Consider the following 24,307-nt stretch of genomic DNA (forward strand, 5'->3'; position numbering starts at 1 on the left):
CGATCTCACGGCTCTTGAACTCAAGCCCCGCATCGGGCTCTATGCTGACAGCTCAGAGCCTGGACCCTGCTTTGGATTCTGCGTCTCCCTCTCTCTCTGCCTCTCCACAGCTCACACTCTGTCTCTTTCCTTCAAAAATAAGTCATTTTAAAAATTAAAAGAAAGACTGTGTATAGCTGCACTACCCACCCACTCCCCCACTCCGCCCTCCATCCTTGAGTAGAAACCAAAGTGACTGCAAAAGGGGTCCTAGCGTAAGGTCATGCCTTATGGTTAAACAAAGGAAAAAGTGACATGGCAAACAAAAGTTGTGGGTCACACTGTAGCACTTAAGCTAATGCCCACCAACAGGAAAGTTCCCCTAGCAAACACCTGGTGGCCCTATTGTAGTACATTAAGTAGAGTTAAGTCTTACACTCCTGTGAATATCTCTGGCACCATTTATCTCCTGAGTGGTATACTTGGTATGGCTTTCTTCGTGTTCTTTAAATTATTTCCAGGTCTCCTTACCCATAAATCACGCATGGAAATAGCAAAGATTTTGGATACTTCCCAGTGTGGCTTAAATGCCTGCAATCCTGGGTCAGTGACTTCATCTCTAGGAGTTGAAGGTCTTTAGAAAAAAATCTGGTGGCAGGAAGGGTGGTGCCTAGAGCCCTCCTTTGAATCTGTTTGCCTAAGAGCATACTGGTTGGTTTTGGTTTTTTTTTTTTAACTTAGGTGGAATGTTTATTCAGGGTGCTGAGTGGGTGGGGAAGCATGGAAGGAAATTCTGGCAGAAGAGAATCAAATTCTCCTCCCCACTCTCCAGGCCAGCTCTTGCTCCACCCTGGAATGTAAAAATACGTTCCTTAAAGCGGTGTTGAGAGAAAGAAATGATCCCAGCCCACGGCTGAGCAGGTTTGCCTGAGTCTATCAGTGTGCGCAAATCTCAGGGTAGTCCGTGCTGCCCTCCAGGTCTTCTGCTGGCTTTGTAGAGTGTTTTGTTATTAATTCTAATTACACCTGAGGGGTAGGGGCTCCAACCCCCCGCGCAGCCAGAAATCCATGTATGGTTTCTGATTCTCCCAAAACTTAACTACTGATAACCTATTGTTGCCTGGAAGCCTTACCAATAATGTAGTCAACTAACACACATTTTGTATGTTATACGTTTTATATACTGTATTCTCACAATAAAGCTAGAGAAAATAAAGGTTATTGAAGAACATAAGGAAAATACATTTATAGGATTGTACTTATCAAAACAAATCCACATGGTCCTGCAGAGTTTTTTTTTAAGGTTTTATTTTTAAGTAATCTCTACCCCAGCGCGGGGCTTGAACTCACAACCCTGAGACCAAGAGTCGCCGCTTCACTGACGGAACCAGCCAGCAGCCTGGACTGCACAGCCTGAACCCATGTTATTCAAGAGTCGGCTGTCACTAGACATGACAGTCACAGAGACGACTTTCCGATGACCTTTCAAGAGGCCAAGTAGCATATGAAAACACACCCACCATCACTGACTGGAGAACTGCAGATCCAACCACGAGGGGAGAACACCTTGCACAGCCATTTGGATGACTACTCTTCAAACAAAAACAAAACCCAGAAAATAAGATGTGTTGCAGAGGATGCGGACAATTCGAACCGTCGTGCTTTGCTTGTAGGAATGTAAAACGGTGCAGCCCACGTGCAAAACAGTATGGCGTTCCTCAAAAAATTGAAAATACAGTAGCCATAAGATGCGACAATTCCACTCGGGCACACAGCCAAAAGGGTTGACAGCAGGATCTGGGAGAGAGCTCGGCACACCCGTGTTCCCAGCAGCAGGATTTACGCCAGCCAACGGTGGAAGCCACCCAAATGTTCACCCACAGATGAGCGGATGAGCAAAATGTGGCCTAGCCCTGCGGTGGAATGAACTTCTGACAGCTGCTGCAATGCGCAGGAATCTGAGAACGTGATGCTAAGTGAAGGGAGCCAATCACAAAATGACAAACGCTCTGCTATTCGGCCGCTTACACGAGGTGCCTGGAATCGTCTAAGTCATAGAGACAGAAAGCAGAACAGTGGTGACCAGAGGCAGGGGGCTGGGGCGGGGGGAGTTTTATTTAATGGAGACAGAGTTTTAGTTTTGCAAGATAAAAAAAGTTCTAGCGGTTGGTTGCACAACAATGTGAATATACGTAGCACTAGAGAATTGTACGTTTAGAAATTAAATGGCAATCAGAATTTAAATTGTCAATTTTATGTTTTGTTTGACCACAATTAACAATTAAAAAAAAGGAAAGAACTTGCTGGTCAGCGTGAGGGTTGTGGTCTGCTGACCGCCTCTAGCTTTCAGCAAACCTTCGGAATCCGCACACCATTCGTGCGAGGACACACTCCCCAGGGGCTCTCGGCTGAAGACTGAGCACAGCAGGGAGACAAGGACCACGCCACTTGTGTCCAACATGGGACAGCTCTAAGGGCAATCTGCCCTGGGACCCCCGCCATGGTCACGTACATGCTGTGGTCTGAGGCCCTCACTTCCTGTTTCTTTCCTTTCCTTTATTATTTTTTCAATGTTTTTTATTTTTGATACAGAGAGAGACAGAGCATGAGCAGGGGAGGGGCAGAGAGAGAAGAGGGAGACACAGAATGTGAAGCAGCTCCAGGCTCTGAGCTGTCAGCACAGAGCCCGAGGCGGGGCTCGAACCCACAAACCATGAGATCATGACCTGAGCCGAAGTCAGACGCTTAACCAACTGAGCCACCCAGGTGCCCCTCCTTTCCTTTCTAAGACGTCAAACCTGCAGCCTGGGCTGAAGGCCAGTCTCCCTGCCCAGCGCTGCTCCCTCCTTCTCTGGGACTCACAGGTGTATCTCCACTAACCCTCTGCCCTCCTATGTTGGTCTGACCCTTTGCTTACCGGAGGCCCTAACACAAGAAACACGTGAATATGTGCTCACTGTGAAAACTTGTAAATATTACTTGAGTAGCAATAAAAGGTGAGAGATCCTGCTCCACAATCCGGCCGCCATCCCCAGAAACAGCCACTGCCAGCGGCTCCAGGTCCCCTACGGCCACCTGCACTCATCTCGTAGCCCCGGGCATGCGAGGAGCAGGTGCTTGAAATGTGGCCAGTCCTGAGTGTCACGTACACACTGGAACTCAAAGATGAGAAGCCGTCTCTCTGATGATATTTCTACTGATTACCCGTTAAAATGATGTTTAGGATGTTTAGGAGCCCCTCCACATATATGCATTTTATACACTTTTAAGAACAATTTTTTAAAATTTTTTCCTGTTTTTTATTTATTTTTAAGAGACAGAGAGAGACAGCTCGAGGGTCAGAGAGAGAGGGAGACACAGAATCCAAAACAGGCTCCAGGCTCTGAGCTGTCAGCACAGAGCCCGAAACGGGGCTTAAACCCACGAACCGTGAGATCATGACCTGAGCCGAAGCCGGATGCTTAACCGACTCAGCCACCCAGGCACCCCTTAGAACAATTTTAGATTTGGGGCACCTCAGTGGCTCAGTCGCTTAAGTGTCTGACTTCGGCTTAGGTCCTGATCTCGTGGTTCATGCGTTTGAGCCCTGTGTCAGGCTCTGTGCTGACAGCTCAGAGTCCGGAGCCTGCTTCGGATTCTGTGTCTCCCTCTCTCTCTGCCTCTTCCCTGCTTGCACTTTCTCTCTCTCAAAAACAAATAAACATTAAAAACAATTTTAGAGAGGTGCCAGGATGGCTCAGTCGGTTAAGCCTCCGACTTCGGCTCAGGTCAGATCTCACATTCGTGGGTTCGAGCTCCGTGTCAGGCTCTGTGCTGACAGCTCAGAGCCTGGAGCCTGCTTCCGGTTCTGTGTCTCCTTCTCTCTCTGCCCCTCCCCTTCTCATGCTCTGTCTCTCTCTGTATCAGAAATAAATAAAACATTAAAAAATTAAAAAAAATAAAAACAACTTTAGATTTACAGAAAAATTAGAGTGCTAGTACAGAAAGTGGGACTCCTGTCCACATACCTGGTTTCCCCTATGATTAACTTCTTAACACTAATATGGTCCATTTGTTACAGTTAATTAACCAATATCAGCACACTAACTGAAGTCTATACTGTGTTCAGATTTCCTCAGGTTTCCCCCTAATGTCCTTTTTCTGTCTCAGAGCCCCGTCCAGGGCACCACGTCACATTTGGCTGCGCGTGTCCTTCGGCCCCTCTTGGCCCTGGCAGGTTCTGTTTTCCTTGTTTTCATGACCTTGGCAGTTTGGAAGCGTACCGGTCAGGCATTCTGTAGAATGTTGCCTGCGATCTGTCTGATGTTTTTCTCAAGATTAGACAGGGCTTACGGATTTGGGGGAGGAAGACTACATCCGTAAAGTGTAGGGGCGCCTGGGTGTGCTGGCAGCTCAGAGCCTGCTTTGGATTCTGTGTCCCCTTCTGTCTCTGTTCTTTCCCCACTGTTTTTTTTAAAAAATATTTTTTAATGTTTATTTATTTTTGAGAGACAGAGAGAACGTGAGCAGGAGAAGGGCAGAGAGAGGAGACACAGAATCTGAAGCAGGCTCCAGGCTCTGAGCTGTCAACACTGAGCCCGACGTGGGGCTCGAACCCACAAACCGTGAGATCGTGACCTGAGCCAAAGTCGGCTGCTCAACGGACTGAGCCACCCAGGCACCCCATGCTCTTTCCACACTCTTGTGCTCTCTCTCTTAAAAAAAAAAAATCACTAAAAAAATTTTTAACTGCCATTTTCTGCACGTCATGTCAAAAGTATATACTATCAACATGACTTATCATGGTTGATGTTGACCTTGACCACCTAGTGTTAGATTTCTCCAGGGTAAAGTTAGCCTTCTCTTCTCCCCTTTCCATACTGTCTTTCTTGGAAGGAAGTCGCTAACTAAGCCAGCGCACACATACGGGGTATGGACCTACGATCTACCGTCTTAAGAGAGGAGTTACCTGCATAAATTATTCGGAACGCTGCCCGGGAGATTTGTCTCCTCTCCCCAGTTTATTTATTTAATCATTTACTTATATCGGTACAGACTCATGGATATTTATTTTATTTTTTCGTTTATAATCTAACACTACTTTATCTGCTTTGGCCATTGGGAGCCTTTAGGTGGCTCCAGTGTCCCTGTGACATCATCATCATTGTTTTTTTTGGTTTTAGCCCTTCCTTACTTTCTAGCACTACAAGTTGCTCCCAGCTCACCTTGTGTGTTTCTTGCCATAGTGCCAGAATTGCCATTTCTCCAAGGAGCGCTGCTTACTTTTTTTTTTAAATGTGTATTTATTTTTGAGAGAGAGAGAGAGAGCGAGCACAAGCAGGGGAGGGGCACAGAGAGAGGGGAACAGAAGATCCGAAGCCAGGCTCTGCACGACAGCAGAGAGCCCCACCCCATTCGGGACTTGAACTCAGGAACCGTGAGATCAGGACCTGCGCTGAAGTCGGACGCTTCACTGACTGAGCGTCCGGACACGCCGGCGCTGGTTACTTGTACTGGAGAGTGACAGCAGAGAACTAGATCTGGGAGCCAGGTTGTGCTGGTTGCTGGTGAGGTGCACGTGAACATTTAGCAAAACTTTTCCTCACGTGCTACAGTACACGTGCATATTTACGGTTCTAAGTCCTTTCAGGTGTGCAGTGGCACCAGGTGCATCCACAATGGTGTGGAGCCATCTCCCAAACTGAACCGCTGCACCCATTAAACACGCACACTACACCCCCAACATTCTACTTCCTGTCTCTGTGAACTTGACTTTGTGGGTCCCTCATATAAACAAATGGAATCATATATTTGTTCTTTTGTGCCTGCTTATTTCACTTACCATATGCCTCCAAGGTTAACCCATGTTATTGCAATGAGCAGAATTTCCTTCCTTTTTTTTTTTTTTTAATTTTAAGTAAGTTTCATGCCCAGCATGGAACCCAATGTGGGCCTTGAACTCGTAACCCTGAGATCAAGACGTGAGCTGAAATCAAGAGTCAGATATTTAATCGACTGAGCAACCCAGGGGTCCCATCAATACTTTTTTAAGAGAGAAAGAGAGAGCACACGCAAGTTGGGGAGGGGCAGAGAGAGGGAGAGAGAGAATCTCAGGAAGAGTCCAATGTGGGGCTCAATCCCACAACCTTGGGATCATGACCTGAGCTGAAATCAAACGTTGGTTGCTCAACTGACTGAGCCACCTAGGCGCTCCATACATTTTAATGAATATATTTTTATTTAATGTTTTTATTAATATATTTTATTTAATATTAATGAATAAAGCTATAGACATTTTGAAACTATGTTCACCTACCAAATAAAGGCACGCCTGGATGGCTCAGTGAGTTAGGCATCCAACCCTTGATTTTGGCTCAGGTCATGATCTCACAGTTCGCAGGATCGAGCTCTGCGTTGGGCCCCTTGCCCACAGCACAGGGCCTGCTTGGGATTCTCTCTCTCCCTCTCTCTTTGCCCCATCCGAGTTCACATACCTTCTCTTTCTCCAAATAAATAAATTAAAACTTAAATTCAATGACGACTAGTTAACAGTAATACCATTCTTAGTAATCAGAGATAAACTTATCTTCTAAGGAGTAGATTACATTGAAGACACCCGTTGCAGAAACCATCCACTTGTAAGGATTAATCAGAAAACGAGAGGCTCAAGCAAACCACCAGACGCCCACCTTCAAATTTAAGCACAACTGTATCTGAAGAATTTCAAGGTGTGACACCATCAAGTTGTAATCTACTGGAATATAAGGACCTATCAAAAAAGAAACACACCATAATCAGAATGCATACATCTGTTCTAAAATGTTTATTGGCCACCTGGTTCTCTCCTCCCGCCCACGCCCAGGTTTGAAATCTGGACTTCTTGGCCATGACTAGAGTGCAGGAGTCTTTCAGTGTGCTTCAAGAATCGTTTGGGGACTTGCAAAAGATGCAAATTTCGAGATTCTGAGCTCACAGATCCCAGCGGGGCCCAGGAAATGGGATTTTAACAAGCTCCCACATGATTCTAAAGTCAAAGGCCCCAAGCTCAATTTGAAAAGCTATTTTGCTTGTGTCAAAAGTGAATTGATTAAATGTAGGGGTTGGGAAAATGTACAAAATGTCACGTTGTTAAAGAAAACTTCAGGAGTGAGCCTATGAGTAAGGACAAACCTTTATTTAGGTTTGCAAACCTGGAAGGACAATCCAGCTCAGCTGGTGAGCCCGTCCAAAGAAGATAAGGAGAGGTGGCATTTTTATTTATTTATTTAAAAAAATGTTTTTAATGTGTTTTTAAAATTTATTTTTGAGAGACAGAGACCGACAGTGCGAGCAGGGAAGGGTCAGAGAGAGAGAGGGTGATACAGAATCTGAAGCAGGCTCCAGGCTCTGAGCTGTCAGCACAGAGCCCAACGCGGGGCTCGAACCCACGAACCGTGAGATCGTGACCTGAGCTGAAGCCAGATGCTCAACCGACTGAGCCACCCAGGCACCCCAGAGGTGGTATTTTTAAAGCTTATTTTATGTTTAAGGCTTAAAACTGCAGCGAGGGATACATTTCAGTTGGTATGGGTCACTCAGCAACCGGCTGGCTGGTTTTGCTCAGTGCTGTGAGACACATGGAACTTTCCAGGTGTCTAAGCACCAAGACATCTATCATATTCCAGGAAGTGGCTGCTCTTTGGAGAACTCCACAAAACAGTGGCCACTGCAAGATGGAGTCAGGGTTGTCAGCCCTTCCCTGGTCCCTTCTCGGCTTCATTTCCCGCTGGTCAGTTATGGAGGAGGAAAGTCATTACAGTGGAGCCCCTCATTGCCCAAGTCCTTCCTTCCCCTGATTGCACTCTCTCTCTCTTTCAAAATACATATTTATTAAAAAATTTTTTTTTGATGTTTATTTTTGAGAGAGAGAGCACACAAGCAGGGGAGGGGCAGAGAGGAGACACAGAATCCAAAGCAGGTTCTAGACTCTGAGCTGTCAGCACAGAGCCCGATGTGGGGCTCAAATCCACAAACTGTGAGATCATGACCTGAGCTGAAGTTGAACACTTAACCAACTGAGCCCCCCAGGTGCCCCACGTAAAATAAATAAATACTTAAAAAAAGAAAAAAAAAAAAAAAAGAGTTGCTCTTCTCACTGAGCCGGCCAGGCTGTCTAAGAACCAGCTGTGGTTTGACAAGATTATAGCAATCAGCTAATACAAAGGTGAGGTTTACACCTGTGGAGACCACACTAGGTCCCAGGTGGACGTATCTCACACAGGACATGAAATTAGGGATTGGAATAATGTCAAAACAGGGAAAGGTTAAAGCAAATGGGGTTAGGATGCCTCTGGGGTAGAGGAGGAATGGCATTCCATCAGAGGCACTGCACATGATCTTAATCTGTGGGGCACTTTTACTGAACAGAGTAGAGTTAAGAGGGAGCATTTTGCATGTGGTTGGGATGTCTGCTGTGTGGCCTACGATGACACACACAACAATTCTTTGGGGGGGACATCCCCTGGGGGCAGCTGGGACAGCTTAACAATGGGGTTACTATTCCAATCTGAGGCGGTTCTCTCTTTGATGGACCTTGATAGTAACAATATTGTTAACTGGTTTCTCATCATGAATTTGTATGGGAGTCAAGAACAAAGGGTAGAGACTATACGGTGTCAAGTCTTATTATTATTTTTAAAATTATTTTATTTTTTTTAGGAATCTCTATCCCCAGCGTGAGGCTTGAATTCACAACCCCAAGGTCAAGAGTCGCATACTGTACGACTGAGTCAGCCAGGTGCCCTGGGGTCAAGTCTTATTAAAGCCGAAGTGTTAGTAAGGAAGTCTCCGGTTAAGAACTTGAACCAAGGGGGCAGGTAGAAGTCATGAATGACTTCAGGCCTATGTTGGGTGGTGGAAATGAGACAAAAGGAAAAACATGAGAATTCAAGTAAAAGGAGGGTTCTGGCTTGGTCCTAAATTTTGGGAATCAGCTTTTGGGCTCAGACGTGGTCGATTTTAGTTCTGGGTCTCTGAAAGTTGTTTTCAGGACCGGGAGCCCTTTTCAAATGAGAAACATGAAACTATACATGAATCTCCCCTTGTAGCTTTGTTGTACATAGGGTGGTTAACAATACCAGATAAAGTCCTTTCCATTTCGGATATAAAGGGTCTTAGGGCGCCCGGGGGCTCAGTCGGTTAAGCGTCCGGCTTTGGCTCAGGTCATGATCTCAGAGTTTGTGGGTTTGAGCCCTGCATCGGGCTGTGTAGACAGCAACTCAGAGCCTGGAGCCTGTCTTCAGATTCTTGTCTCCCTCTCTCTCTGACCCTCCCCTGCTCATGCTGTCTCTGTCTCTAAAATAAATACAAACAGTAAAACAAAATTTTTAAAAAAGAAATAAGTTGATGTGTCCTCCAATATATTCGGTCTCCAGGCTTAAGGTTCTGGGTATTTTGTCTCCCAGGAGCACTGTTTAAAATGGATCTTTACTGTGGGAAGCGGCAAAGATTCAGCTGCTTGGCCATTTGCTAGCCAGAAATGTCACTCCCTGAGGGGAGTTACAAAAATAGGCAGGGGAGCGCCACTCCCTGTCAGGAGAAGCCAGAAGAACAAAGATCAATCGCCTACAGGCAGGGTGGTATCGGCCCTTCAGTGCTGTGCTAAAAACCTTAGTCTGGTTCCTCTTTTACTCCAGCCTTAATCCCTTAACCCTGTTTCCTACCACCCGACCTAGGTCAGCTGCCTTGTTTTCCTGCCGCGAAACCTTTGTAAGATACGGTGTTTTCTCAATAAAAAAGAAGAGGCTTGATCAGAAAACACTTGACTTGCCTCACTCTCTGTGCTCCCCGTCCTGCCCTACTCTCTCTCTCCCTCAGGAATGAACCCGAGAGGATTTACCGCCCCGCCGGCTGGGGTGACTAGACCGGACAAGTGACGCCCCAATGTGGGGCTCAGTGAGGGAACACGACACTTTAACAAATTTGGCCTTCCATATATATTGTTTTGTTTTGTTTTTTAATTTTGTTTAAATGTTTATTTTTGAGAGACAGAGCGTGAGCAGGGGAGGGGCAGACAGAGAAGGAGACACAGAGTCCGAAGCAGCTCCAGGCTCTGAGCTGTCAGCACAGACCCTGAGGCGGGGCTCGAACTCACAAATTGAAAGATCATGACCTGAGCCGAAGTTGGCCGCTTAGCGGACTGAGCCCCCCAGGCGCCCCCATATATATTCTGTACTGAAGAATTTCTCCTGATAACCAAGTGGAGGGCAAGGGATCCTCCACTATATTCAAAGGACACTTGGTAATGATTCCGAATGGAGACAAGTGAGTAGGGGTAGATATTCGAGTTTAAAAGGACATGAGATAGGGCTTTGGGCCGTGGTGAACCAAAGGCAGAGGTTGGTTTGGCCAGCTGAGCTTTGACCATGACTTCCACTCCTTTGGAGATCAAGGACGGTAGGTGCGATGGAAATGTTGAGACGGCCGGATTTTGCAGACCTCTCAGACAACTTGACCGGAAAAAAATGTATTCCTTAATCACGTGTAGCTGTCAACGAATATCGCAGTTGGGAATGATCTTTTTCTAATGGGTTTTTGGCCACTGCTTTTGCAATGGCTTGATAGCAAGGAAAGGCTTCGGTCCGGTGAGGAACAGACAGGTCTTCACCGTTGAGGAAGCTGGATGAAGTCAATCTGCCAGATGTCAAAGGGTCCACTGGGAAGAGGAACTTGACCGAATGCAGTGTGATATGGTTTCCCAGGATTGTGCAAGGGGCTAAATTGTACATTTTGAAATATTTGTTGGGCAATAGTTGGAGATGGCTTCCAATAGTATTGTGCCCACAGGGCATCTTATCTGTGCCCTATGTGACAAACAGATGGACATTTATGAATCAGAAGTTTGAAGTGTCACATCTCTGGTGGCGGGTCAGCCTGGCGTCAGGGGTATCTGGTTTGAAACGGGCTTGAACTTTTACAATAGCTAAGCTGGAGGGAAGGAGAATGGTATCAAGTAGTTTTAATATGTACTTTTTAAAAAAGATTTTATTTATTATTAAGAGAGAGAGGAGAACGCCACAGGTGCAGACACAAGCAGATGGGGGAGGAGTGGAGAGAGGGAGAGAGGGAATCCCAAAATCTGTATTTGGGAAGGGAATTTCATGAAGGTCTAATCAAGGGGTAAGTAATGAGTCAGTTACACGGATGCAGTTGTGTTCAGTTGAGTTTTTGAGGGTAAGAGACATAAGGTGGAAGGGTTGAGAGGGTGACAATGAGAGACTAAAATGTTTGGAGAGGAAAGAATCCAGGGTTCAAATTTTCTAAGTCAGCTGGCACATAGGTGTTGTGTGTGGTGGGAGTCTAATAGAGTTTTAATTGTACGTGGGCCTAAAACCTGCAGGGGGAGAATCTAGTGTTCGTTTTTTGGTGGCAGTAATGAGGGCAGAGGAGGGTTGTTAGGGCGCCGACACAGGAGGTGAACTCTGGCCACAGGGTCTCATTGAAGACCGTAATATCGTAGGGGGCACTGTAGGTCTCCATGCTTTGGGAAAGGATGTTCAAATGGACAAAAAGGAAAAAAGGCAGTTGGTAATCAGGGGGTCCCAGAGTTGCAGAAGAGGTGAGCTTTTTGTTGTTGTTGTTTTAAGTTTATTTGTTTTTGAGAGAGAGGGAGAGAAAGCATCAGTGAGGGAGAGGCAGAGAGTGAAGGGGAGGGAGAGAGAATCTCAAGCAGGCTCTGCACTAACAGCGCAGAGTCAATGTGGGGCTTGAACCCACAAACAGTGAGATCATGACCTGACCCAAAGTCAGACACTTAACTGACTGAGCCACCCAGGAGCCCCTGTTTTTAAAGATATAAAGGCAGGTGCCTGGCTGGCTCAGTTCAAAGAGCATACAATCTTTTTTTCTTTTTTAATATTTATTTTGAGAGAGAGACAGAGCATGAGCAGGGGAGGGGCAGAGAGAGAGAGAAAGAGAGAGAGGGAGGGAGACACAGAATCCAAAGCAGGCTCTAGGCTCTGAGCTGTCAGCACAGAGCCCGACACAGGGCTCAAACTCATTAACTGCGAGCAAGATCGTGACCTGAGCCATCCAGGTGGCCCAAGAGCATGCAACTCTTGATCTCAGGTGGAGTTCAAGCACCCACGTCGGGTATAGATACTACTTAAATAAACAAACTCAAGGAAAAAAAAATAAAGGAGCCTCTTAAGAAGATGGGATGGAGTCTGGAGTGGTGGAAGTATTGAAGGCTCAGTATAAGGGTTGAGCTGAGGAAATAATTGGGAATCCCAGGGCAACAGTATCTAGAAAGATCCAGGAAACCGTGTAATTTTCTTTTGGTCTGGGGCTGAGGGAACTGGGTGAAGGCAGTAATTTTTTTTTTTAATGTTTCATTTATTTTTGATACAGAGAGAGACAGAGCATGAGAGGGGGAGGGGCAGAGAGAGAAGGAGACACAGAACTGGAAGCAGGCTCCAGGCTCTGAGCTAGCTGTCAGCACAGAGCCCGACGCGGGGCTCGAACCCACGAACGTGAGATCTGACCTGAGCCGAAGTCGGAGGCTTAACCGACTGAGCCACCCAGGTGCCCCTGAAGGCAGTAATTCTGTCTGGCTCTATTTGTAGTCCATCTGGCAGAAAGGTGGCTTAGGGCTTTGACTGCGGCCCATCAGGGTTGCCATGTAGCTTTAGATACTTTGTGTCCTTTGCTGGCTAATTGTGTCAGAAGGTATTTAGTGTCAGTGCCATAGGCCTGTAGGTTAGAACATAATAACAAATCATCTATTTATTGTGAAGGGTAGATTTCCCTGGGAAATCAAGAGCTTGTAGGTCAGCACGGAGGCTTTAAGAGAAATAGGTAGGGCTTTTAGTATATCCCTGGGGTAGGATTAGAGCCAAGTGTATGTTTTTTTAAATTTTTTATTTATTTTTGAGAGAGAGAGAGAGAGAGAGAGAGACAGACAGACAGACAGACAGCGTGAGCAGGGGAGGGTTAGAAAGAGAAGGAGTCACAGGATCCGAAGACAGGCTCCAGGCTCTGAGCTGTCAGCACAGAGCCTGACGCGGGGCTCAAACCTACGAACTATGAGATCACACCCTGAGCCGAAGTTGGGACACTCAACCAAATGAGCCACCCAGGCGCCCCGTCAAGTGTATTGTTGATTGTTTCATGTAAAAGTAAAAAGATACTGACTTAAGGGGTTGACAGGGATGCTGAAAAAGGCATTGCATAAGGGAACAACAAAAAAGTTGTGGTTGCAGCTGGTATATTAGAAAGGAAGGTACGGGAGTCAGGAGCAAAAAGTGACAGGGTGTGACTGCATTGGTAATTGCCCTAAGGTCTTGCACAAGATACCTTCCTGTATTATGGGGCTTTTTAACTGTAAAAATGGGGTTACAAGGACTAGTGATGGGGATGATTAATCCTTTGTTGATAAAGTGTTGAATAACAGGAGTTATTAGTTATTATTATAACGGCCATAAGGCTTAATAGGTACTGTTAATATTGGGTAAGGCCTTGAATGGATCAATTTGAATAGTTATTGGGGAACCAAGGTTACGTGTCCTATATCAGTGGAAGAGGTGGCCCACAACTGGTTAGGGAGTACATTTAGGAATGGGGGGAGCACAGTGGATGGCCTGGAAGGCAGCCCTGAGCAGATCGCAGAATTAGGAATTCTAAATGTTGAGAAGGCAGAATAGCATTTCATTTTTTTGGTCAAAGGAAATATGGGCCTGGTGAGCCTGCAAAAAATTTCTTCCTAAGAAAAGTGCTTGAGGAAGGGGTTGAGGGGGGCGGAGTTGCACCTAGCTGGTTCAGTCTGTAGAAGATGCAACTCTTGATCTCAGAGTCCAGAGTTCAAGTCTCAGGTTGGACGTGGAGGCTACTTAAAAAAAAAGTGCCGAGGATGAGGGCACCAACAAAAAGGAACAGTTGCTTTGTTGTGTGCCAAGAATGAACGCTAGGGGTTGAGATAATGTGGGGAGTTGGTGGCTGATTAATGACCCTGATCATGGTTAAATGCTTTTGTATCCTGGAGGGGACTGGCCAATAGACTGGGACTGGGGGCTGAATAAGGCGCTCCAGGGTCTGTAAGAATAAAACCATCTTCATTCTGAATTGTTATGGTGTTTGCTATGAGAAAGGGAAAACTCCCCTTTTTGTCCTTGGGACATCTCTAATCTGATAAAGGAATTGTTTTTGAGATTTTTGTTCTTTTGGAACCATCATTTATATTTTACCTTTTTGAAATGTCCAGGGTTTTATTTATGTATCTGCACTGCCTTCTAGTTTATTTTGAGCTCCCCACATATGGGGAACCAGAATTGGCAGCTATAGCAGAAGTTTTTTTTCTAGGGCCTCATTATGCAGAAATTTAAAATCCTGTACGGGTCTTCTCAGCCAACCTTATTCATCCGTTCTTGGGCCTGTACAGGTCCGACAGGCATGCGTACTAGCTGGTAGAGGTCAGAAGGGCCTGGATTATAGGCACGATAGTCCAAATGAGTTGTTACATGAACTCTTCTGGATTTTCTTTTGGATCAGGAAAGTCTTGCAAGATTCAGAAGTTCTGTTTAGGATCAGAGGATGAAAGAAAGGATTATTGGGATTAGGGCCAGTAACTTTGACTTTGAAAGGTGCTATGATGTTAGTTTTGGGAGTGTGGATGGAGGCAGGGCTGGGGAGGGACAAAGTTCAGAGGAGAATAAGAAAGTTGGGAAAGACCTGCATACACCGTGGAGGAAATAGAAGGCGTGGGGGCAGGGGCAGGGAATTGGATGGAAGATGAGTGGGTCATTTTTGATTTGGGATCGAGTTTTTCTAATCGTTTTAATTTTTAAGTTTTGTTTGTTTTCCTTTCGCAGAAGCTATACTGAGTCTGTTCTTTTGGTGGCACTTCCAAAAGTACCAATTGAAGGGGCGCCTGGGTGACTCAGTCGGTTAAGTGTCTGATTTTGACTCAGGTCATGATCTAAGGGTCCATGAGTTTAAGCCCCACCAGATTCTGTGCTGACAGCTCAGAGCCTGGAACCTGCTTCAGATTCTGTGTCTCCCTCTTTCTCGCGCCTCTCCCACTTGCTCGAGCGTGCGCCCGCGCGTTCTCTCTCTCTCAAAAATAAACATTAAAAGTGAAAAAAACCCCCAAAAGTACCAACTGAAATAGGTTTCCACTAATTTTGTGAAATATGATAGTTTCACCTTTCCAATTGTGCTCTAAAATATACTGCTTTAGGGATAGCAAATGTGTTCCCCCACGGAACCCGTGAGGTTTTAAATGATCTTTAGTGATTTGAGCCCAGGCGGAGGAAACTCTCCAGTCCCTGGTTCCTATACATCCAACCAGAGGGCTGACCCGCAAGAGCTCTTTCTGTGAGCCTGGTGGTGCCCATTCAGTATTGGAGGATTCCTTCTCGGAGTTGCTAGCAGAAAAGTCTCCTGAATTCTACGAAGATGGGCGGTCGGGGATGTGAGAGGACCATACCTGTCACCCCCCACTCCCAGCCAGGGACGGCAGGGGCCGCCTGAAGAGAAGCAACACCTGGCTGCATTGCTCGCTTGGGCAGGTCCAGAGATCCGCAGGAGGCGCCTCCATCACTTCATATCCCATCCTGGCTCCAAACCTTTAAGCGAAAACCTCAGGAGCGAGCCTATAAGCGAGGAAAAAGGAGTCAAATCTTTCTTTGGGTTTGCAAACTGGGAAGGGCAGTAGTCCAAGTTAGTTGGTGTGCCCGTCCGCAGAGGTTTTTTTTTTTTTTTAATTTTACATGTTTATTTTCTAGAGGGGGGAGGGGCAGAGAGAGAGAGAGGGATACACAGAATCCCAAGTAGGCTCCAGGTTCCGAGCTGTCAGCACAGAGTCCCAGGTGGGGCTCAAACTCGTCAACCACGAGATCAAGACCAGAGCCGAAGTCCGATGCTCAACCGGCTGAGCCACCCAGGTGACCCCGCAGAGGTGTTTTAAGGCTTAAAATCCCAGCAAGGGAGAAATTTCAGTTGGAATGCGTGGACCCTTTTTGCTCAGTATTGTGAGACGGGGTAACTTTCCGGGTGTTCAAACCTTAGAATGTTTATCATGATTCCAAGAGGTGGCTGCTCGTCGGGGAACCCCATAAAATGGTGGCTGTCGCAAGATGGAGTCAGGGTTGTCAACCCTTCCCTGACCCCTTTTCTTCTTTGGCGTGAACCAGCACACGCATCTTTTGAGGACACTGCAGTATAAGCCGATTTCCCACGTGAGTCTGGGAATTCACAATTTCGCTGCGCGGACAGATCCCTCCGCCGCGGAGCGCGATGCGGCCACGCCCAGACCGCTAACCGCACTTTCGGTACTCTTTCAACTTAGCTGTTCAATTTAGCAGTTTCTGTCTTCGTGCAGAAAAAAAAAAAATCAGAAAAACGGAAAGCTCATTCTCTTCGGGGATGATGTACCGCCGACGCTCAATGCACGTGGACTAAATTTCTTAAAACAAAAGCAAAAAAAAAAAAAATATTACTGCTCGTGGCGAATCTGCCTCGTCGAATATCAAGCTCCGCTCAGACGGGCGAGAGGAATCTACCGGCGCTTCGAGTCTGGTGCTAACTTCGGTGGGAAGGAGTCCCACGCCTTTCTGAGGTGAGTGGGAGCGGCTTGGTGGCGGCAGGACCCACTCCGGCGGGAAGGACGAAGGAATTCGGCCCCGACAGTGCGTCCGCTCCTGTAAGGGCCGCCATGTTGAAGCCTGGCAAACGGGGAGCCCTTTTTGGCTTGTGTTGCGCAAAGCGAGGGCGATAGCTCGGGTGGAAGAAGGGCTCCTTCTTCCCTTCACCCACTGAAAATGTGAGGGCCAGCCTCGAGGGCCGGCGGTCAAGGGGAAGGCACTGTGGGGCTACTGGGGGTGTGGGCTTTTCCATCCAGACTTCCGCCTTAGCGTCCACGGCGCCACTGCGCATGCTCGGAGGGTTCCCTGGGTCTGACTTGAGTTCTGTTTCCCACCTGGATGTGAAGCGCGGGAATATCCGAACTCGGCGGATTCAGTAAGGAGAAGCATCCTTTGTTCGGTGGTTTCTTAATTACTGAATTGTATCATAATGTATAATTTTATTTATTAAAAAAAAATTTTTTTTTCAAAGCCCAAAAGCAAGGGTCGTTTATTGCAGGTTCGAACCCGGGCCTCTGCTCACTCCAAGCTGGTGGAATGGAGAGAGCCAGAGAGCCCCAACAAAGGTGGGGTAGGACTTTTATGAGTTTGGGAAGGGGGAGTTACAGGAAATTGTGACATAGGTACAGAGATCCAATTATTATTATACAATATTATTGTCAGCAGGTTTATCCAATTACAACATTTAGAGTGTTAACCAATCACAGAGTAGACCCAGGACCCTCACGTAGGGTGTAACTAGCCCTATAATGTATAATTTTAAAGTCCCTTCACGGACCCTGTTCTATCTAATCTTTACAAAAACCTAGTCGAGTGGCATGTAGCTACCTTTTACAGATGATTTAAATTATCCTCACGATGGGACTGGGTCTTAAACCTGGTGCTCTGTCTCCGGACCTAAGGTTCTTGTTCACTTTCCACACTTTGGTCATTAATGATTAATTGCCCCTTCCCCACCATCCCCCATCACTCATCTTTCACAGCTTCTCCTGCTTCTGGACTAGTGACATGAATCAAAAAATCCAAAGAAATTGTAGGAAATCTCAGCATAATGCTGCAAAGGACAGAACTCTCCCAGAGAGACAAATGAGTAGCCGTGAAGTTTGCTCCTCTCTAGGCATTTGGTACTTTAAAAAGTTTATTTATTTTGCATGAGAGCGAGAGAGAGAGCACGAACAGGGGTGGGACAGAGAGGGAGAGAGAGAATCCCAAGCAGGCGCCGCACTGTCGGCACAGAGCCTGATGTGGCGCTCGAACTTAGGAACCACAAGATTGTGAAGCTAGCTGAAACCAAGAAGCAGCTGCTTGACTGACAGGGCCACCCAGGCGCCCTTTCTAGTATTGTCAGAAGTCTACAGATGAGGGAGTGTCAGAAAATTCAAATAATCCCTTTGTTACTCTCTCCAGATTTTTTTTAAAATTTATTTTTAATGTTTTTAAAATTTATTTTTGAGAGACAGAGAGAGACCGCGTGAGCAGGGGTCAGAGAGAGAGGGAGACATAGAATCTGAAGCAGGCTCCAGGCTCTGAGCTGTCAGCACAGAGCCCGAGGCGGGGCTTGAACCCACGAACTGTGAGATCATGACCTGAGCAGAAGCCGGAAGCTGGACGCTTAACTGACTGAGCCACCCAGGTGCCCCATCTCTTCAGATTTTAATTTGAAGAATTGTTAAGGCTCCGAACAGGAACTCTGTGTCAAATAGTATCAGTTTTATTTAGTGGATATATATGACCTTGTTGATTGGGAAAAGGATTCTTTCCCACTGGAGGGGGGGTGGGGGTCCTCAGCCTGACAAACGCAGAATTCTGGTGGGTTTTCCCTCCTTTATCCCCATCTCCAAAGCTTTATATTTTACGACAGTCATCGGAGGAAATACCGTACTGAAGGGCTCAAGTTCTGGAGTGGTAAAAGCCCTTGAATGTAATTCCTGGGTGGAACTACTTATTAGCCGTGTGATCTGGGCCAAAAGAAAGCCTTTTTTTTTTTTTTTTTAATGTTTATTTTTGAGAGAGAGAGAGTACTCACGCACACTTGAGCAGGGGAGAGGCCGAAAGAGAGGGGGACAGAGGATCCAAAGCCGGCTCTGTGCAGCCGGAAGGGTGAGATCATGACCTGAGCCAAAGTGGGACGCTCGACCGACTGAGCCACCCAAGTGCCCCCAAAAGAAAGCCTTTTTATGTTTCTCATTCCTCATCAGAAATGGCGTTCATAGTAAGACCTATGCCCGTACAGTGTGGAGAGGTGAGGGGAGTTAAGTGCTTAGCATAGGGCCTGGCACCTCCTGCGTCTTCAAATTAACCGAGATTACTATTATCGCCCTTGGTTTTTCCCTGCAGCCCTGTGCTGGGGGGCGGGGAGTGCGGCCTAGAACGGGAGGCCAGTAGGATGGCATGGTTGGAGACTTCTAGAGCAGGGAGTCAACCTCGCACTCTCTCTTACATTCTTTTTCTCTTTTTTTTTTTTCCTTTTAATGTGGAGAAATGAGAGCCATGAGAGAGGAGAGACACAAGAGTCAGAGGCAGCGCCCAGAGGGGCCTGAACTCCTCTCTTGTCTCGTGGCTCCAGCTGTTTATCAGCCTTTTACTGAGCAGGAGGCCGGCGAGGCGCCCCGTCCAGAGCTGCCGGTTGGGGAGGCATATGTGTCCTCCTACAGTTTGGTGGCAGACAGTACACAGTTGTTTTGCCTCTAAGTTCACAGTGAAGTCATCCTTTTTGTCTGATTTAGACAAAAGAAAAACCTCAATTTTGATTGGAGTTAACTCAGTTCCCCCGTGTTTATTAGGCAGTGTCCTAGAATCTGGAGAGAAGGTGAAGCGGACACTAGACTGAAGAGTGTTTGCTGTGTGTTCGGGAAAACAAACTGAGCCACTCAGGTGCCCCATATTTTAATAAATAAATATCACGAAAAGATGTTGTTAGGGATGAGGGTTACTATATAAATTTGAGAGAGGCTCAGTTTTGTAATTTTTAAATTGTTATTACTAAAAAAATTTTTAATGTTTATTTTTGAGAGAATAAGAGTGTGAGCGGGGCAGGGGCAGAGAGAGAAGGAGACACAGAATCTGAAGCAGGCTTCAGGCTCTGGGCTGTTGGCACAGAGCCTGATGTGAGGCTCTAACTCACGAACTGTGAGATCATGACCTGAGCTGAAGTCGGATACTCAACCGACTGAGCTACCCAGGCACCCCCAAATTTTTATTTATTTAATTTATTTATTTTCCCCCTTTCCCAAATTTTTATTATGAAATAAGCTCTACACCCAGGGTGGGGCTTGAACTCAAAACCTGTAGATCAAGAATCACGTGTTCTACTGAGTGAGCCAGCCAGGTGTCTGGTGTTCTGGTTTTTTGGTTTTGTTTTTATAAGTTTATTCATTTACTATTTCTGAGAGAGAGAGAGCAGGAGGAGGGTCAGAGAGAGAAGCCAAAACAGGCTCCAGGCTCAGAGCTGTCAGCACAGAACCCGACGTGGGGCTCAAACTCACAAACCATGAAATCATGACCTGAGCCAAAGTTGGACACTTAACCAACTCAGTCACCAGGCGCCCCTGGCGTCCTGGTTTTAAGGTAACATATTTCAGTATTGGCTCTAAAGTTTTAAGGAGGTGGTCACGTGAGCAGTAACAGTGTCTGAAATGTCGGCAAGTGTATGTTATTCCAGCAGATTCACTAGAATGTGAATCAATTATCATGTACCAGCCTCTCCTCTGAATTTAAACTTTCTACCGTCTTTAAAAAAAATTATCTTGTATCAGAACAAAAGACAATTGCACTATGCTTTTGGCTAGGATTACCATTGCAGTCAGTTCCCATGCCTAGAGGCATAAACAGATTATCAGCCAGGGAATCGGGAAGAAATCCCATATCCCTTTTTGAACCAAAGAGACTTCTGCTGAGTCACTAGTTTTTTAGCTCTGCTACCTGTTGCAAAATACTACATTAAAAGCACCGTTTTCTCTTGTAGTTTTTTTTAAGTCCTTATCTTTCTATTCTTTTAATGATGCATACCGAAACATTTACAGATGAACGATGTAGTATCTAGAATTTCCTTCAGAGTAATCTAGGAGGGGGGTTGTGAGTTGCCACACAGCTGAAACAAGACTGGGCACGTGTTGGTCAGAGTCAGGTGATGAGTTTGTGGAGGATTATTATACCATTCTCTATACATGTTTGAAATTCTTGGTAGTAAGGTTTTTAAAAACACCATTTTCCATAGCAGTTTCCAGGCTGGTTTTCCTGTGACCGTTTTTTTTTTTTTTTTTAATGTTTGTTTATGTTGGGGGTGGAGAGGAGCAGAGAGAGAGAGAGAGGGAGAGAGAGAAGGAGACAGAGGACCCAAAGCGGGTTCTGTATTGAGAGCAAAGGGCCCGACGCGGGACTCAAACTCATGAACTGAACTGTGAGATCATGACCTGAGCTGAAGTTGGATGTTTAAACGACTGAACCACCCAGGTGCCCCTTCTTAGGGCCATTAAAAAAAACTCTTTTTTTAAATGTTTATTTATTGTTCAGAGACAGAGCACCAGTGGGGGAGGGGGAGGGTCAGAGAGAGAGGGAGACACAGAATCCAAAGCAGGCTCCAGGCTCTGTGCTGACAGCTTGGGGCTCAAACTCACAAACAGCGAGATCATGACCTGAGCCAAAGTTGGACCCTTCACCCGCTGAGCCCCGGGGCGCTCCTTCTCAGGGCCATTTTACAGTTGGAAAGGCAAGCGTGGATTTTGATCCACGTTCCACGTTATGACGTAGTTGGTAGGCGCCCTGAGGTGACTAAGCTGGGTGAGGAGCTGGTGGAGCACACTCAAACATGCGGCCCTCGGCTTCTCTCCGGGAGGGACGGTGGGGCCGTGGGGGGAGAGCCTCCTGGAGCCCCGCGTTCTGGCTTTGATCCCTGTCCTGCCCACTTTCTAGCCGGGAGGCCTCAGGCCCTGGGAATCCTGCTTCCTTCCCTATTGAAGGAAGGGGTGAATAGTAGGATCTGCTTCACAGGGGTGTTGTAAGGGTTAAATGGCTGGCTCGTAGTAGGTGCTCCCTAAAGGCTTGCTGTGATCCCTCCTAGACCATGAACGACTGGATGCCCATCGCCAAGGAGTATGACCCGCTTAAAGCTGGCAGCATTGACGGCACGGATGAAGACCCACATGACCGCGCCGTCTGGAGGGCAATGTTGGCACGGTACACCCCCAACAAAGGGGTCACGGGAGACCCCCTCCTCACCCTGTTTGTGGCGAGACTCAACTTGCAGACCAAAGAGGAGAAGTTGAAGGAAGTATTTTCCCGCTACGGGGACATCCGGCGGCTGCGGCTGGTGAGGGACTTGGTCACGGGCTTTTCGAAGGGCTACGCCTTCATCGAATACAAAGAGGAGCGGTCTCTGATCAAAGCGTACCGGGACGCGGACGGCCTGGTTATTGACCAGCACGAGATATTCGTGGACTACGAACTGGAAAGGACCCTCAAAGGGTGGATCCCTCGGCGCCTTGGAGGAGGCCTGGGGGGGAAGAAGGAATCCGGGCAGCTGAGATTTGGGGGGCGCGATCGGCCTTTTCGAAAACCCATTAATTTGCCAGTTGTTAAAAACGACCAGTACAGAGAGGGAAGAAGGGAAAAGCGGGAGCGATCTCGGTCCCGAGAAAGACACTGGGACTCTCGGACAAGGGACCGAGACCATGACCGTGGCCGGGAGAGGAGGTGGCAGGAGAGAGAGCCAGCCAGGATGTGGCCGGAAAGTGACTGGGAGAGAGAGAGGGACTTCAGAGATGACAGAGCCAAGGGGAGGGAGAAGAGGGACCGCAGCAAGTAGAGGCCCGCCAGCACCCCCAGATCACCTGCACCCCAGAGCCCAGACAGACACCCCACAGAGGCTCAGAGAGATGCGTTGCTGTTATACATGGTGCACGTCCAGTGCTTGAATAAACCTTGCTGGTGGTGGTGGGGTCTGGAGTTAAGTTTTCTTTCCAGTCTGGAACCCAGGTGTAAGCTGAACACGCTGATATTATGGAGTTTCTCCTCTTCATCTTGCAGTTCTAAGGACCCGTTTTTAATAAGCTCGAGAAAGCCATGTCCTCGCCAGCAGCCGTGCGGAAGGGCACGTGTGCGGAGCCGCCGGTGCCTTTACTGGCAGTAGAGAACGTGGTTTTCGATTCTCGTTTTTTCCCGTCTATTGGAATTGACCATTGTGAGGGGTCACAGAAAAAGGAGTGATGACCGGAAATCATTCGCCTTGCTCTGACTCCTGGGAACCCGAATCTGGCCAGATTGTTGGGAAAGTGGTATCTTCCCCATCAGTTTATCTATAGCGCGAAGGGCCCGCCGAACAGCAAGAACAATGGGATAGAAACGTGAGTTCAGGGAGCAAGTCCAGAACTTGATACCAGAGCCAGTGGGGGCAGTGGCCCAGGTCAGCAGCCAGCCACCCTTGAACAAATGGAGCTCCGTTCTTCAGCCAAGTGCTGACGGCCCTTTTTCCCTCCCTGTTCTCTGGCAGGGAGGCTGGTATGGTAAGTGGAGAACCCAAGTTGCAGGGCTGTGGGGTGCTGGCTTATGGCAGCCTTGCAGTCCTTTGAAAAGATGAAGCTCCAAAGAGGGAAATGAAAATGAAGCAAGTCCATGCACAGGTGTCTGTCTGGTTCCGAGGGGCTGATTTGTCCTCTCCCTCTTCGACATCTGGCCTCCCGGTTGTGGGAGGGCTGCACGGATCCTGTCGACCCTAACTTCTGAGGGCTTTGAGTAAGTACCAGGCTGGTCACATGATTTTCACAGAAGTGACACTTAACATTTTTGGTCTAATCAGTGGCCGTATCTTTGAACGTTCAAGGTCTGGGGCACCTGGTCGGCTCGGCTGGTTAAGCGTCTGACTTCAGCTCAGGTCATGATCTCACCATGCGTGAGTTCAAGCCCCGTGTCGGGCTCTGTGCTGACCGCTCAGAGCCTGGAGCCTGCTTTGGATTCTGTCTCCCTCTCTCCACCCCTCCTCTGCTCATGCCCTGTCTCTTTCAAAAATAAATAAAAACAAAACAAAAAGTTCAAGGTCTTAAAATTCAGGACATTTCATGCAAACAATTTAGTATCAAGACTCAACACATTCATGGCCAGGTTTTGGCATTACGAGTATGAATCTGTCAGGGAGGGAGCCTGCCCTATCTTAAAACTGCTGTCAGCTGTTAGAACAGTTTTAGAAAAGTAGGCTCTTTCCTTTGTAAATTCCCAGTGCAGACTCGCACTGTGTCCCACGTCTCCGAAAACGGCCACGCAGGAACGCTTTCTGGTCTCACAAGGTGCACAACAGGCTCCTCTCAGCACCAGAGCGGCACTAGGGGCTTGAGCTGGTGGCTCCTTCAGCTGAACAAGCGCTCCACCTGGGGCTGTGTCGTGAGAGGCATCGGAAGAAAGAAACCCAGTCCCGGTGCTCCGGCCGTTTAAGCCAGCACCGTCAACCCTGGGTCCCAGAACATGGACGGACGAGGGCCCCACGGATTAGACCCCGCAGACCCCACCCTTGACATTCAGGCTCCATCTTGCATGGGCCCTGGTAACTCAACAAAAACCCAGAGAATTGGTAGAACCCTCCCCCCACCCCCAGCGGAGATCTTAGCAGTAGCCACACAGCAAAGGCCTACATTGTCTCACCTTGCAGTTTTCTAGTTTGTTCTGCAGGCTGATGCATGGGAGCCTAAGTGTGCAGTACTGTTTTACATCGTAAAAGACTGGCAGGAAGCTCCCTGGCCCATCAG

The 24,307-nt window shown here is 47.4% G+C and overlaps 1 protein-coding gene and 1 long non-coding RNA gene across 3 annotated transcripts; one reads left to right on the forward strand and one right to left on the reverse strand.

Moving 5' to 3' along the window:
- Positions 1 to 13,050: 13,050 nt before the first annotated feature.
- LOC115277921 lies at positions 13,051 to 16,229 on the reverse strand. Its single transcript, XR_003902592.1, has 3 exons — positions 15,995 to 16,229; positions 15,419 to 15,584; positions 13,051 to 14,506 (listed from the first exon to the last, which is right to left on the reverse strand). It is a non-coding gene; the product is annotated as an uncharacterized LOC115277921 (long non-coding RNA).
- A 183-nt stretch (positions 16,230 to 16,412) lies between these two features.
- SNRNP35 (small nuclear ribonucleoprotein U11/U12 subunit 35) lies at positions 16,413 to 22,509 on the forward strand. 2 transcript variants are annotated; one of them, XM_029922325.1, is made up of 2 exons: positions 16,413 to 16,549; positions 21,634 to 22,509. In XM_029922325.1, exon 2 carries the CDS (start codon positions 21,637 to 21,639, stop codon positions 22,375 to 22,377), a length of 741 nt encoding a protein of 246 aa, XP_029778185.1. In that variant the 5' UTR covers positions 16,413 to 16,549; positions 21,634 to 21,636; the 3' UTR covers positions 22,378 to 22,509. The 2 variants fall into 2 exon arrangements, with proteins under 2 accessions (XP_029778185.1, XP_029778186.1); XM_029922326.1 differs by lacking the exon at positions 16,413 to 16,549 and adding an exon at positions 16,564 to 16,950.
- Positions 22,510 to 24,307: the final 1,798 nt, after the last annotated feature.

This window comes from Suricata suricatta, chromosome 14, assembly GCF_006229205.1.
Source record: "Suricata suricatta isolate VVHF042 chromosome 14, meerkat_22Aug2017_6uvM2_HiC, whole genome shotgun sequence".
In the NCBI taxonomy this organism is placed as follows: Eukaryota; Metazoa; Chordata; class Mammalia; order Carnivora; family Herpestidae; genus Suricata; species Suricata suricatta.